Source organism: Petromyzon marinus, chromosome 11 (assembly GCF_048934315.1).
Source record: "Petromyzon marinus isolate PM22_M1 ecotype Great Lakes invasive population chromosome 11, UKy_Petmar_22M1.pri1.0, whole genome shotgun sequence".
In the NCBI taxonomy this organism is placed as follows: Eukaryota; Metazoa; Chordata; class Hyperoartia; order Petromyzontiformes; family Petromyzontidae; genus Petromyzon; species Petromyzon marinus.
The window spans coordinates 8500723-8516477 of NC_133677.1; the positions used below are offsets into that span (position 1 = coordinate 8500723).

At 42.4% G+C, this 15755-nt stretch overlaps 1 protein-coding gene across 2 annotated transcripts in view; it reads right to left on the reverse strand.

Moving 5' to 3' along the window:
* The window catches only part of ZFYVE27 (zinc finger FYVE-type containing 27), a 54271-nt gene that overhangs the window by 11922 nt on the left and 26594 nt on the right, over positions 1-15755 (reverse strand). The window contains exons 8-9 of one of the 2 annotated variants that reach the window (XM_032952115.2): positions 12248-12268; positions 7099-7252 (exon numbers count right to left, since the gene is read on the reverse strand). In XM_032952115.2, coding sequence (XP_032808006.2) covers positions 7099-7252; positions 12248-12268 — 175 coding nt within the window. The remainder of the gene's footprint in view (positions 1-7098; positions 7253-12247; positions 12269-15755) is intronic. The other variant, XM_032952116.2, reaches the window with a different exon arrangement.

Genomic DNA, 15755 nt, shown 5'->3' on the forward strand with positions numbered 1-15755 from the left:
TTTAAAATATATTTACTGTACTCACCGCAGAGAACTGTAGCGACACGACCGCACTTGACGATAGCTAGCGTCAAACTGCCACGCGCGCTCCCGCATGGACTTTTACTTCCGATTCCGAGCGCAATCGATACAATTCTATTTGGAATCGTACGCTTACATCATCGGAATGGAATCGGAAGAAAGACTGATGATGTACACATACAACATCAGAACGGGAAAGGGTAAAAGGCCTATTCCTTCCTCATTAAGGAAAAAGGTTTCCCACCTGTGGTGTATATACATATGCACAATGTGTTTATACGTACTGCTGTATATACACTAGGTGATTTATTTATGAACACCCCACTGATTTCTCGCAACCAGATTACTTTCTTGGCAAGTAAACAATTTACACCAGCTGCATTGGACAAGGTGTACCAGGATAACTGTTACATTATTTAATAAGTGTATGGGGAGAGTGATGGAAGACTGCAGAGGCTTTAAAATAAAAATGTAGGTTATGCGATTGTTGTAGTTAGCTTGGTAACTTCTCACTGCTGGGCAAATGCCCTCCCCTCCCCCAGGTTCTTCCATTCACTCCTCTCCCTGGTTACTCCTGTCCAGCAGTGGCCTCCAAACTCTGTGATTTTGTCTCTCCGTCATCTCTCCTCCCCTTGTCTTCCTCCGTTTCCTTTGGCTTCTCTCTCAGGGTCCACCCTTCCTCTCAGTCACACCTCCAACTAGCACGGCTGGCTACGTACGGTGCGAAAGACGTTCAACATACAAACATACACCCTATAGTCAATATTGCCTCTAATCTCACGTCAGCCGTTATCAAAGGTATGTCCTGCTCAATTCCACCCGATTTCCTTTGCGTTATCAGCAGCATCAGCAGCATCGGTGATCCCAGTTCTTTCCTTATTTATACATTTCATAACCTATCTGTTCGGTGATCCCAGTTCTTTTCCTTATTCCTTCATTTCATAACTTATCTGTTCGGTGATCCCAGTTCTTTTCCTTATTTCTTAATTACATAACCTGTCTGTTCGACGTATTCTGAACATCCAAAGTTCTTTGGCAAACTTTTAGCTCGTCTTTGTTTTTTTTTCTCTAACTCGTTTTCTCTATCATTTCTCCCCACTATGTTCACGGGGTACCTATATAAATGCATCACGCTATGTGGCGACCACAATGAGCCGCCGGCCAATTCACTTCTCAACTGTTAAGGTTTTCTGCCCCTCGTTGCAGAGGGGGGGGCTCCAGTGAGGAGGCTCCGCTGCCCGCGAGCTATGGGTCAGGGTGCTAACAACAGGAAAACACCTCCAGGGACTCGACTTACTGCGGGATTCCCATTTCCTCCCGCTAATATTAATGACTAGCGTCTGTTTGCTTGAGGTGGTCCTGTCTGTAAAAAAAAACGGGGGTGGCGGAGGGGGTGGGTCTGTGCTTCATAGTAAGGCATTTATTTTTTCTCCAGTTATTAATATCCTCTCCACATGCTACAGACATCACAGTGGCAAATCCGTACGGCCACGGCGACTTGTAACAGGATCGCACTCAAGATGGGGAACCGGTCTCTTTTCTTGTTCTTCCCTAACCTCGGCAGTGTTATTCGTATTATATTATAATTACTGCAGTGTTCATTGATGGGTGGGGGGGGGGGGGTAGCTGGGTGGCCCGAGATGTAACGCAACAACCTCTGCGTTCAAAGTGGACCCATTCGGCAAACCTCCTCCCCGCATTGCAAAGTAGCCGAGTTTACACAACATGGTCCTGCTCCGTCCGCTCTATTCGCTATTTCCAGACTGATTTCGTATTCCCCGCCGAGCGGCTCGCACCGAGCCGGTGTACGCACGGTAAAAGCGAGCGGACAATTTCCTGGTAGGTTTTTCTTTTTGGAAACAAAGCGCAAAAATTATTATAACATCTTGGCCCGCTTCTAAATGGCGTCCCCCACATGCCAACTCTGGTATGATTATATGTTCTTAATATATTTTGAGAAATGTTTTACGAGCCTTGTACACGTGCAGCTCTCTTTGCCAATTCAACGCATGAGGAGGGCCTCTCTCACGCGCTGTGGGTCATCGGAGTCATGTGGCCATACTTCACCATGGTGGTTGGTGAAGGTGGGCGGCAATAGATGATGAAGCATAGTACAGTACAATTTATTTTGCTACACTGCCCTCTGCTGACTATGCAGACCCACGGGTCTATAACAGCTGTTTTATGCCTGGTGGTCAATAACCCAAGCACAATATCCAGGCTCAAGCTTATGAGATCAACAAACATCACAAATACTGTACGTAAAATGATAACTATACTATAAAAACCTATCCAAATATAAAATACCAGAATTCCAACCCAGTGTTTTTTTTAATCACAAATCGTAAAACAAATCTGTCTTCACTCTTTTACAATTGTTCGAATGAGACTTCTGGAGTTACTTCACCATTGTTATAATAATTTTACTGTATATGCTGTATAATAGAATACAACTGCACATAAGAGGTCAATTAAGATTGCGCTTTTTCATAACTCCAAAAGGAACATCATCTTCAGTATACCCAGTGTCAAATGCCAAAACAGAATTCCCATCAAATCACAACTATCTGGTAGGTTTTGACCACGTCAATTCGATCTCGTTGCATCGGTCGGTATCCACCATTTCACGAAGACGAAAATAAATAAACTGACGCCGTTTTCTCGTCTAAAACAAGTTAACGCCGGAGCACATTTCCAATGTGCCCCAAAAAGCAAAACTTTGGAGGAAAGGCGCATCGCAATAAAACTTCGCAGACCGTCCGGGGGACTGACACTCAACGATGCGTGTAATGGGCCTTGCTGGCCGCTGTCCCGGAACAGACGAAAGTCAGATGCAGAGTTTTGCCGTACTTCCCCCAGCTCGTCAGCTGCTGTGTCTGCCGATTAATCAACATTTGCCGGAGGAGGCTGCGGCACTAAAGGGACGAAAAAAAACAGCATAAAAAATTCCTCCCCAAGTGCAAGGCTGTCAATGTGCACACCCTATGTGAGTGAGGGGGGGGGGGGGGGGTAAAACTGGAGTGCTGGATTTAGGTGACCTGGGCGGGGGGGGGGGGTGTGAGGGGGGCCAGGGGGCTGGGGTGGTGGTGGTGGGGGGGTGAGAAAACTTTGGTTACAGCGAAAACACTCCGAATCTGCCGCACAACGCTGCAAAGTCACGTTACACCGTTGTGGAATTCAATTAGAGCAACAACAAAAACCCCAAACTCCTGTTAAGTTCGGTGTACGGCGCTACCCATTGCCTGAGCGCATCTGCGAAGGTGAGAAGCGAATTAATTTCCTTGGGGTTGGGCATGAATATAGTTATATATTTATTTATTTATGTCACTCACACCACAGAAGCACAAGGGGGGAGAGGAACACTGGCAATCTGTCTTTTTTGGTTTTTAGTCGCATGTGGTTGTGCGAGCTTAGTCCCCAAAGTTTGGCAAAAGTTCAAATTGCCACGTGTTGCTATTGTCCAGACACCTTAAGAGCCACAATATTAATGAGGAGCCCGAGAGCAATGTATGTGATTTGTCTCCAGTCTTTCTTTTGAATCATCCCCCTGCCAACATACACAAATGTTAAAATGTAAGTATACATGCAAATATATACTATAGTCTTCGTGTTTATTGTAATGCAAGTCTGAGCATGTGGGAACAATTGACTCTTTTGCAACGGGATAAACGCTTTAGGAAGTTTTAGAAGAACATGCATTTTTAAGCCTATAATCAGCATTCATTTAGTTCAGTAAGGAAAACACTTTTTTTGTTTTAAGTTGCAGATGTAAATAAAACGCACGCACAAAAATATATACAATAGATTTGCTGCAACGTCAGCCTTAAAAATCACTCACGTGCGCTGTGACATGAACTGCTGTTAAATTATAGTTTTAAAAGGGTTAAAACTATAATTAAATGCTGTACATACTTTAAATTAAAAAAAAATCTGACTGGCGCATGTCCCAGATAGGGCCAGTGACCCCACACAACGGCTGGCCTTGCCATGTTTGCCTTTACAGAGTCTGGCAAGGCAGCAATAAATCACATTCCCAGCACGCTGCCGGGAAAGGCTGAAACGCACGCGGACAAATCGCTCCCTCTACGCACGACTGTCAGTGTGGCTCCGCGGGGAATACACCCCCATTATTAGCACACAGATCTCACTGCCCAGCGTACACGAACGACGGGGGAAAATAATGCAATGCAGCTTTCTTTCTCTCTCTCTCTCTCTCCATGTCACACATTAAAGCTCGAACATTACCAGCATTCGTCCCGCAGTGTCCTGGTTGGAACTTGAGCGGCCCAGCTTAACGACGATGACCGATCAAGGATGATGCCACGGCCATAAGTCGGTGACGATAATACCAACACGGCGGTGGAGGGGGGGAGGTAGTGGAAAATCAGCGTTACAGCTACCGTAGGCTCTTTCCTGCTGCTTACCTTCACATTTTTTTGTACAAATGTTATCCAATTTCCACTGTGAAATATCTGGTGCCAAAATGACTTTACACCGAGAGGTTATGAAGGTTATGTGTAAAGGACGGAAGGCGGGGGGGATCCTAAAAAAATGCATTCTTTGCGTCAGGCTACCCCCAAGACGGATTTGCGGTTATCACGCCCAGGATTAGCGGAAAGAAAACGATCTGTCCTTGACAGGCACCCGATGACAGACCTTGTAAAGAGAATTACTCCTTGCAGGGTTTTCGAGTCTTTTTGGTTGTTGCACTTACCTCATTGTAAGGCAGTATCAACTCTTCCCAAAGGTCACAGCACAACAGCTGGCCCCCAGCGGGTCAGATATCGACGCAGATGAAAAATGTTGACTTACATTGTTACTGCTGGCAGAGGCAGGCTATGGGGAAGGGATACGAGTAGGATTTTTTGCTACCTGTTTTATTACACAGCCTATCCTGAAAGTGGGCCCTTGGTAGTTATTTTAGTTTGACTTGTTGGATTCAACTACAAATATATTATGAAACCGTATACACATCTATATGAGCTTGTCCAGATTTAATTCTTACGATCGTTTCATATTTTTTTTATATGAACGTTTCTCCATTCCGACATCATAACTTGTTTTTAGAACGGGCCACATTTTAATCTTCCTACGTCTCAATAAAGTTTGGTGTGGGGAGGCCCTCATTGAGAAAGACAAAATGGCTGTACTTACTGAACATGTTTCAGTGTGTTACTTATACGTCGCAAGACCAATTCCAATTCTAACGAGCAACTGCACAATGGAAATCACTTAGCCTAATTAGTCTAATGAGACTTGGAATGTGGGCTTGAGTCAGCAGTGTAGACTCAGCGGTTTAGAAACAAGGAGGCTTGGAATTAATCTATAAGAGGGATGACTGAACTTAAGCTCTGTTGAGCAATGGCAAAGCATACACTTCCCCAAGCCTTAACCAGAGACAATACACAGTTATTTAGCAAAACAAACCATCTTATCCAGTTTTGTCTTGAGCGGATGGTTGTAACCCTGTGGCTGACAATTTGTTTACAATATGCGCAATGACTTGTGCCCACCAACTCTCCTTCTTCCGGTGACACTTTTCTTAAAAATGTAATCGCACTTAGGCTTGTAATGCACCGATGCTTCTTTGTCCAACATCAGACAAATATGGTAACTGATCACCAGGAACGTATTTCAGACACACAGCGTACACAACTGTGTTCGGTATGTTAATAGGGTAACAACTGGTTCAAGTAACAAGAGGACTCCGAGATTAAACTGGGTGGCTCACGTCAACTGAAGATTGAATAACAGCACTTGGTAAAAAATTACAAACGGCAAGCACCCAAAAGGGATTCCCGCCCCCCTCATACAGGAGGTTACCAACTCAGGTCAGTAATTATTAACAGTTACAGCACCTGATTAATTGCTGAAATAAAATCAAATCTAAGTCCATCAATTTGTCAGAACTGCTGCCCTGCTGGCCAAAGCTGCAACACATTCAGCCACACATGAGACCCCCCCACCCCCCCCCACACCCAAGGACAGTGAAACTATGCGTTTGTATATTCACACCTGAACATTACCTAATATTTCTTACATTTCATTCACCATAAACCTGATGTTGCAGTAACCGCTAAAATTTCATCCATTGATCGTGTATTTAAGTTTAAGCACTTTTACGGCCTTCGTTTGCACACCAACACATTCACTGCTTTTTTTCACCCACTCACTCCCCGGTGTCGAGAGAGGAGCGGGCGAAGTGAGTGTGTTGCTGATAGAGCCCTCAAAGAGAAAAGTGAGGATACACTTTGTTATTTAAAACTTCCATACGCTGTGCTCAGACACGTAACTCTCGGTTAGAGGAATGCCCTGACACCGTGAAAAAAAGAAAAACACCCCACTTAGAAATTCACCAAGTAGGAGGATTTGACCAGGCGAGATTTTACTGTCCTGGAAAATATAATCCAGAGCTAAGGGGGTTATCACTCTTGCTCTTATCTCAGGAGTACTATGAGATATTTTAATGCTTAAGGAGACAAGGCATGGGTTTAATGTCTCACCTGGCTAAACAAAACATCGCCTACAGCAGCGTCCCCCATACCCATACTGTAAATCACAGCGACAAGTATGCTCCCTCCTGCAAAAACCACCTGCGGTCACAGAGCATGCAGGCATCCTCCCACGGACAGCCAGATCGTCTCTATCTACTCCACTTCACGTGCTCTTCGGCTCCAGTGACCAAAGCCCTCTGTCGAAACCCTCAGTGAACCTCTTCTTCTCAACTGCAGGTGCCCCTTCCTCTCAGCTGATGCCCCTTTAACCTGCAATATACCGCGTTAAATTAAGACGAAGAAGCCAACCGAAGAGAATCTTTCGTATCAAGAAATCCCTCCCCGTGCAGCCATAAGTAATGTCACCGTAACTGCATGGCTTTATACTCAAAAACCTGAAACCCAGTCTCCCAGAGTCTTAGAATCACAAATTATATCAGAGAACCCTAGGTGCAATGCAATTTTACACACATCCTGCTATAGCGATGTGCCACGTGAGCCGAAGCAATTTATTTTATCCTCAGATCTAGAATTTATGCCATTGTAAATGAAGATTCGCACTGAATATGCATGCGATGCTCACCGCTGGTGTTGGTGGGGTAGTGCCTGCGCTTCAGTTCGGCAAGCTTGGAGGCCACCTTGTAGCGAATGGGCTCAGGAATTCTGGCAGGGGGCCCTCCGTTGTCCAGTGGCACCATGTCCTGGTCGCCAGAGCTCGAGTGGCTGTCCTCGTCGCCCTGCCCACGAGATGACGCACGCCGTCACACGCCATCACATTGGCTACCTGGGCACACTTAAGGCCAGTGGCGCAAGCATTGCTTTGTGAGCCGTTTTGAAAGACACCTCTTTATATTTTATTTACCTTGTTTTCACAAATGTGCTAGCAGCAATGTGAAGGACCTGAGATGGATTCCTCATTAAGGTGCCTTTCTGTGTGGGGTGTGTACGTTCTCCCCCTGTTATGCATGGGTTTCCTCCATGTAATTGGGTGGTTTCAGATGCCCTCCTGTGGCCGTCTGGAACGCTCTTTATTCCGATATTAGAAAGCCACTGGAGCTATATACCTTTAAATCTAGATGAAAACGTATTGCTTTAGAACTGCTTTTTGTGTTTAATTTATTGTCCTTCCCCCCGCACCTCCAATCAGCACGGTTGGCTACGTACGGCGCGAAAAAAGTCCAACATACGTACAAGATATATGGCTAAATATACCAATTCAGGAGGCTCCTGAAATCGAGTCGTCAGACTCAGTGTGGCTTTTCTGGGTAAATAATTAATCATTATTTTAATTTTAATAAGGAAAGCTACATAGTTTTAGCATTTTTTTCCTATCACATCTACAAGCACTTAACGTGGGTAAGCAAACTAGGTATTTTTAAATAGCTGTTGTTTACCTAAGTGTGCATAGGGCTATTTAAAGTTGGACTTATGTGGTTCAACACAAATGGGGAAACGCATGGGTAATTAGTCATACAAAGGGAACTTATCGAGCTAAAGGGACTTTTAAAAAAAAACACCCCAAAACACCGTGTAAATACAGAGTAAATGTAAAATGACAAGCCAAATTAAAGGGAATATTTAGTATCAAGAAATCCCTACCCGTGCAGCCATAAATGCTGCTGCTATCTTCTCATCTATTACCATGTAAAGTAAGCATACTAGATTTTTTTTTAAACAACTGCTGTTTACCTAAGTGCATGGGGCTATTTTTCAAAATAATGAGTGGTCCTTTCTACATGTGGCTCTTGTTCTGCATAACCACTTCTCTACGCTTTCAAAGAATTTCCCCAAATAAGCCCGGTCTCGTGACAGATTGATTTTGTTTTTGCCCATATATTTTGCAGCAAACACACATAAGGGGGTAATTTTGTCAAATTTGAGAATCCTCGTTATGTTTATGCACCGTCTAATGACATTTTGCCATGAGTGGATTTGATTTCTGTTTGTCACAATTCTTAACGAGTGATTTATCGTTTTTGGGACTCCCTCTGGCTTATTTCCTTATAAAATGTGCAGATTTTAAAGGAGCCCAAGAGATGCGAAAGCACAGTAATACAATTCCCAACTAAAACTATTGTTTAAAAGTCACATAATATAATTTTCATAACATTATAACAGTTTTACCATCATCTCTTGCCATAACATTTCTACTCCAATGAGCTCAGGTCACTTTAGGAGGTGAAATAACAGTTTTGAGACATTTATGTAAAATGTCACCATCAGGTGTTAAAGGGACAATCACATTCAATTAGGATCACCTGTTAAATGATTGATAAAAACTTAAGAGAGCTTTTAAACACTGGCAAAACATTCAATCTGCCACGTCAAATAACCTGTAATTAAAAGTGATAATTTTATTACAGTGTACCTTTTTATCAATGACTTAAATAAAATTATAGTTTTCAGCCCTTTGTCAACCCACTGCTGGATGAGGGTCACCTGCCCACTGTGTTAGTCGTAGGAATTGTTTAACCATACTTCACCACGATGGTAAAGTCAAGTTTATTTAACCAGGTGGGAACTCAAGAGACAAGGATAGTCTTCATTGGCAAGGCTTACTTGGCCAATGTGGGTTGATGAAGTTGGGAGCCAAAGACCGGTTCTGATATCACGAGCCATTGATGTTAACCGTGACTGGAAATCGAACTCAGGTCGCCGGGTTCATAGTGCAGTGCACACCCCTATCTTTAATTGTACAGGAGTAAAATAATTAACAAAAATAAATAAAAAAATCAACCATTAAACAGCATTTATCAACAAGCAAGACATCCCCTATAAAATGTTCTCAATGACAGAAGCCACTAACAAATTACGAAAAATTGTAATTCATAACATAAATAGAATAACTTATTATATAAATATATTAATTAATGTGTTTTTTCCGAGTAATGTAACTGATGAAAGAGGTAACTGCCGGTGTGGGAATAGTGAGTGGGAAATGCAGAGGGGGGGAGCTGGCTGGGAAGTTCAGTTGCATTTTTCCACAGGAAGGCAGCACAGCTGCTGAATCAGCAGCCGTGAAACCAGACTTTCTCCCCGTCCACCACCTTTCACACAGCTCCGGGGTTTTTTTAAATTTATTTTTTAGTTTTTTTTGCCGTCAGCAGCACAGCCCTGTTCCCCAGGAATACACAAGGGCAATATCATCCCCTTCTGAGCCGAGTTAACCAAAGCAAAGTTCACTCCAACCTATGACCAAGTAACCGTAAATGCACCCGACTTCATGAGATGTCCGGTGCCAAGCAGGGTTGAGCCCATTTAGTGTTTAGTTGGGTAAACCATCCCAGGTGTTGTGAGATGGCCAAGGGATGGCACCAGTGATTAGCACCCTGTTGTATGCGTGGTGGAGTTTATCTGGGGTACTCCGGTCTCCTCCCACACGAAGTCAAAGCCTCATTAAATGGAGCTGGGCAAACATCCCAATGTAGCACATCTAAAGAAGTCTTCCTCTAGATAGAGACTCACTTAGGCTTTGCTGAATAAATAATGTACATTATTGTCATTAATATTATTCCTCCCACACGAAGTCAAAGCCTCATTAAAATGGAGCTGGGCAAACATCTCAATGTAGCACATCTAAAGAAGTCTTCCTCTAGATAGAGACTCAGTTAGGCTTTGCTGAATAAATAATGTACATTATTGTCATTAATATTATACTGAGGGCTCCACCATAAAAAAAACACTAACAGTGTAGGTGTTTTAAGTTCTGCTGTATAGCTCTCCAATTTGTTCGAGATGTACCACGTGTTGTTTGGAATGAAATTTGATGTTACGCACCAAACGTTGGGCTTCGTTCAGGAACCGAATTCAATACAAAACGGTAGACTTATGTCAAATAACATGTGGTACAACCCGAAAACACATCGCGAAGCTACCCTAAGGTATCCTTCAGAGTGAGAAAGACAAGTAAGAAAGCAGCCAGGTAAGGATATGCTCCAGTAAATGGGAGGAACTGGAAAGCTTGGCTCTGAAAATATCCAACATTGAATGGAGCAAATTGTGCTGCTAGGATTGCATGATGTGATTTCCAATAGGGCCACAGAGGGATATGCATGCAAGATGCACACTGCAAATGCACCCACTTGTGTTTTCAGTTTATCTCATCAACAGCTAAGTGACAGAAAAATAAGCGACGTAATCAAAGATGCCAACAACAAAAGTACACATTTTAAAATGAACAAAAGAGTGCAACTGAGGTAAATAAAATTGTCAAAGTCTTAATATTTACTACGTTTTTTCTATTTTTCAATATGTATATGCATGGTGTTTGCAATCATATAACATGCTGCTGTATGGTGATAATACAAAAATTCAGGCCTTAATTTTCCAGAAAAATAACTAATTTCAGGAGTGTCACGCATTATGGTTTTAGGCCAATTTAATAAATGGGCATTTATGATTAAATTAGGATAGAATTTCTTAAGTTGTTCACAACTAGTCAAATTTACCACGGCTTTGATTGGATATGGCTTTATTCATCAGCAGCTAGTAACACACAAGGGGATGGCACAAGAGGGCATGGGTCAATAATTGGCCTACTGTTTAAAGCAGCGTGACATTTATATTCATATTCTTAGCTCTTTCGGTAAAGTCACGTTGAAGGGAAACAATAAAATAATAAAATATATATAAACCGGCTCGTGATTGACATTTTATTCAGACGTTTATGACGCTGCAAAAAAATTAGAGTTAATAATCACAAATATATCTGCCGCTGAAATCTGAACGTTTTTAAAATTACGATATTTATTAAGCCTTCCTTTTTTTTTAAACAAGCGGCTTTTGGAAAACAAAGAAGGCATCGTCAACATCTGCGAGGAAACGTGATCATGCAGGTTACTAAATGTTCTTAAAGCGGCCCAGATAATCTTACCGCAGATCAAGTCGCTGTGTTTACACAGCCTGGCCTCCTGCTTTGTGCCAGTGTCACACGCCACACTACTAATCGGAACCACCTTCCCCACCACGGGAAGTTTGGGAAATTGTGTCCCTGAGCTGTAATCACCTTAATTGCATTTCCAATTAATGCCATCTGCATCGAGTTGATCATCTGCTGTTTAAAAAAAAAAAACCTAACCACAAAGGTATTCCATATTCATTTGATTAGTCACAGTACCGCAACAGGGCTGCCCCCCTTTTTTTTTTAAATGAGTGTTCCAAGCCATTTGCAATGATTAACGGTGATGTAGATTTCTTTTACCCACCAACCACGGCACATTAAATGCTAAATCACAAACGGTAACTGTGATGCTCAAGCCATCCCCCGATGGGTTTGCGTTTTGTTCGCCCGATTGTATATTTGCACATCGCCGATATACAAATATCGACAGAGATGCCTACGTTTTCGCGCAGAATGTACGCATTTTCACCAACACGTTAAATAGGCTATACGACCTTTTGCTCTGTATTCAAATGCAATATAAGCACAGCCATCACACGCCCCCTATACATTGCAAATCGTGAACTCGAATTCATTCCGACTCAGGCAACGCAACCTTGCGATGCGTAATGAAACCTAGTGTCAGTCGCCCAGTCTCTTCTTTTTTCACAATACACAGCTTAAACGCAGTGTCTTAAAGCAAAGAACTGGAAGTTATTTACCAACTTTTTTTACAGAGCACGTGGGGGAAAAGTATGTTACTCTATACCACATTAGAAAACAGAGGACAACAAAAAAAATACAAGCAAGGAAACACGCCATTATTAAACTTACATTTAACATGATTACTTACCAACACAGGCAGCATCCTCTCCTTTGCAAGTGCAATAGTGAGCAGCACAAAAAAAAGAGAGAATCGCTATTTAATGGGTACAACAAAGCATCAGAAACGCCTGTGCAAATATAAAAAAAAAACATGCAACCGAGGATCCGACGAGCAGAGAAAGGAAGTAATATGCGAATATATCATTTCCAGCGTTGCTCGATTTAAAATCACGTTTTGAAGAAAAATACAATGGGATGCAAAGCAAAATCCCAGATATACATGACTCATCATTACAGTGGACATGTAAGCACGTTCAATTCTAGCAAAGCGCTCCCAAAATAAGATGGACACCACTCCATTGCTTCTTCAAGCATCATCGTCAGCCAAGGCCTATCCACCTCTGGATGAAGGCTTTCCCTAGCCGTCACTGTCTCTCGTGGTCTCACAAGGCAACAATACACCGAGCTCCTGCACACATGGGCTGACCTCGGTGCTCCAACTCCCCATCGGACATCGCCTCACTTTGCGTTCCCTCCTTTGGCTGCCACTGCAGATGCGATTCTCTACCGATGCACATCGTCCCGTAACGGTGACGTGTCTTGCCTCAGCCCACATTGCTTTATCTCAAAGTGAATATGATGTCGTTAACGTGCACATACGGACACGTCTTTTCTATCATTGTAATTTCTTGTTGCTGTTGTATTATAAACCACACCTGCAAGAACATTCCTAAAATAAACATCTCACCAATGCTTAAGACTTTAAAACCAACATGCATTAGCAAACAAGGCAGCCTTTTTGAAAAAGCAAGCTTCAAATGCAGTATATTACACCTTCTCCTGAGCTTCACATTGCATTATTCTGCCTCTGATATAAGACCTACCTCCAACTGACACTTAAGCAAATATAAACTTAAGAACACTTTGCTTATGGGGTGACTGACAATCATTGGTACGTATACAATTTTCACATCCTAAAAACTTCCCCCAAACTCTTCTCCCACTGACACAGTAAATGCATTCAGAAGGGTCAAAGGTGAGCACAGTTGACTTACATGGATAGAGCCCTTAGCTGTCACCGCTATCCAGGAAAATACATTATTCATTACTTAGGATTTGGTGGGAAGCCAAAAGTCAGTTCTCATTAGCACCAGTACTTTCTCTAAGTACTTGTTTTAAGTTTATTATAAAGTTTAGAATTGTTTTTTACAAAATGCTCCATTCAGTCTTACTTTTCAATGCTTATATAAGAAATAATGGGTTTTTTCATTGGTCTCCCCATCGTGTTATAATGGACGTCGAAGTGGGAATGTGTGTGTGTGTATACGGATAGCGCGCTGCGCTATGAACCCGGAGATCCGAGTTCAATTCCCGCTCATGGCCAACACAAGCAACGATTATCTGAACCGGTCCTGGACCTCCCCTAGGTCGACTCAGCCTCAAATGAGTACCTGTTGCGGTGTGTAAACATCGCCACTCAGGAGACAAAGGCGACCGGGCGTGGTGCTGGCCATCCACCCCCTCGTGTGCTGTTCCGGCTTTCAATAGGTGCTCGCGAACAGCACTTGCCTCAACAGTCTGTTAAGGCTACACGGGGGATCTTTGTCTTTGTTTTGTATGGATTGGATAGAATCACGGCCAAGACTAATAAGTCTAACGCTGCCAACCAAGGCACCACAACACAGAATATAATACCTTCATTTTATGTAGCATCATGCATGCCAACAGCATCCCACAACGCTGTACATTAATTATATACAAGCACCAAAACCCATACACGCGGTTGGCTATGCACGGCGCGGAATAGCCCAACACACACACACGTACATACACACCAAGCAAATAAAAACCCTACGACCAAGCAAAACTAAAAATTAATAAACAAATTAAGAAATGGCACCAAAAGATAAAGCACAAACAACAAGAGTTATAAAACAAATAAATTAGTCCATTATGACCGATTCAAACTGTTACGATACATTACAGCTCATAATCAGACCTCCTATCACAGGATATGAGATATCAGGACATTTAATTCACCCTGCATTCCACTCAAAAGCGTTAATTAAATGTAAAAAAAAATCAATGCTGATTATTTCATCCCAAAATCACATTTAAATATTGTATATATGTATATAAAAGCCTTGTGTTTTTATTTCTTCATATTTTGTCTGCTTCCTAAGAAATCAAATGTTCATGGGTGAATATCTTCTGAAACATGAACTCTCCAACATAAGTGGAAAAACACATTGTTTGGAACACTTAAGCAACACTTCCATTTCAATAAGCGATTACAATTTTTATTTTTGAATTATTTTTATGTCAGGTGTGTTTTTTCCTGCCTGTCTACGTAGCAGCCTGCACATGCGCGAATGATTGCCCAAGACAAGTACACAATGCCGCACTTATGGTGCATATAATGCTTTAAAAGTGGCCGTGATTTGCAACTGAAAACCTCATTTTCAACTTACTGCACTTGCATTTCCAAACATTAATCTGTAGTGAAACGCATGAAGCAGAAAAAGGGGCAGAATTGCTTGGCCATGTTTAAGCTGGCAGTTTATTAAACAAACATCCTCGCCCGTAATTAATGGCTTAATTATTTCATGCACACTACCTCCACGATTGCAGCACAAAAAATGTGAAATTAGGGAAACACCACCGAGATGGTCATGCTTGGTCCAGCGCCTTCCGCACAAAACCTCTAAAAGTGTATTGAATGTCACGCTTGTAGCGAAAGGTTTTATTGCGTTTTTCGTAACCGCTTAAGTGTGCTTAACATGTCAATACTGTAATTCGCTGCACACACGTGTTGTTGGTATGTATATGGCATGTGTTTCTGTGCATCTGTCAGTCAAGTTTGAGGTACTACGTTAGCTGCTTAGGATTCACACGATGTATTCCGATGAATGTTGCTGCTAATCGGATGCAAGTAAACGTGAAAATGTATGCTTTTAATAAAAGAGTCTGCAGTCCAAAGGCAAGCGATTGAGCAGAGCAAGTTTTAGCGGATTAGGCCAACCACATGATTCAGAAAAACCTCGTGTGACCGACTATCCACTCCTATTAGGTGGCATAGACTTAAGGCTTGCATACCTCAGCAAACGCTGATGTTTTAAAATATGCAAGATGAACATTTATCCACTGGTGCAAATATTTTTTTTTTCACTTGGAAAAATGAAACATTCCAGCATGCTCAGCCAACCAAAGAAAAGTGCCAAATTCTTTTGCCCAATTTCTCATTGGCTGATCATGCAAATGAGTGCGCAAAATGAAAGTCCCCAGCCGCATTGTTGCACACTGCAACCCGAGGCCACTGCTCGCTGCCAAAAACGAAACGATATTTTAATTAATCTATCTGGAGCCCAGCGAAGTTTTATAACGATATTGTGAAAAACAAAGGAGACGTGGTACCGAGTTTCCCAATTGAAATGTTCACACTGATCAAAACAGAATGGAGCAAATGTTTAGTTTAAAAAAAAGACTCGTTTCCCGGACCCAGAGAGCAGAAGCAATGCTGCACACAATCCTCCTCA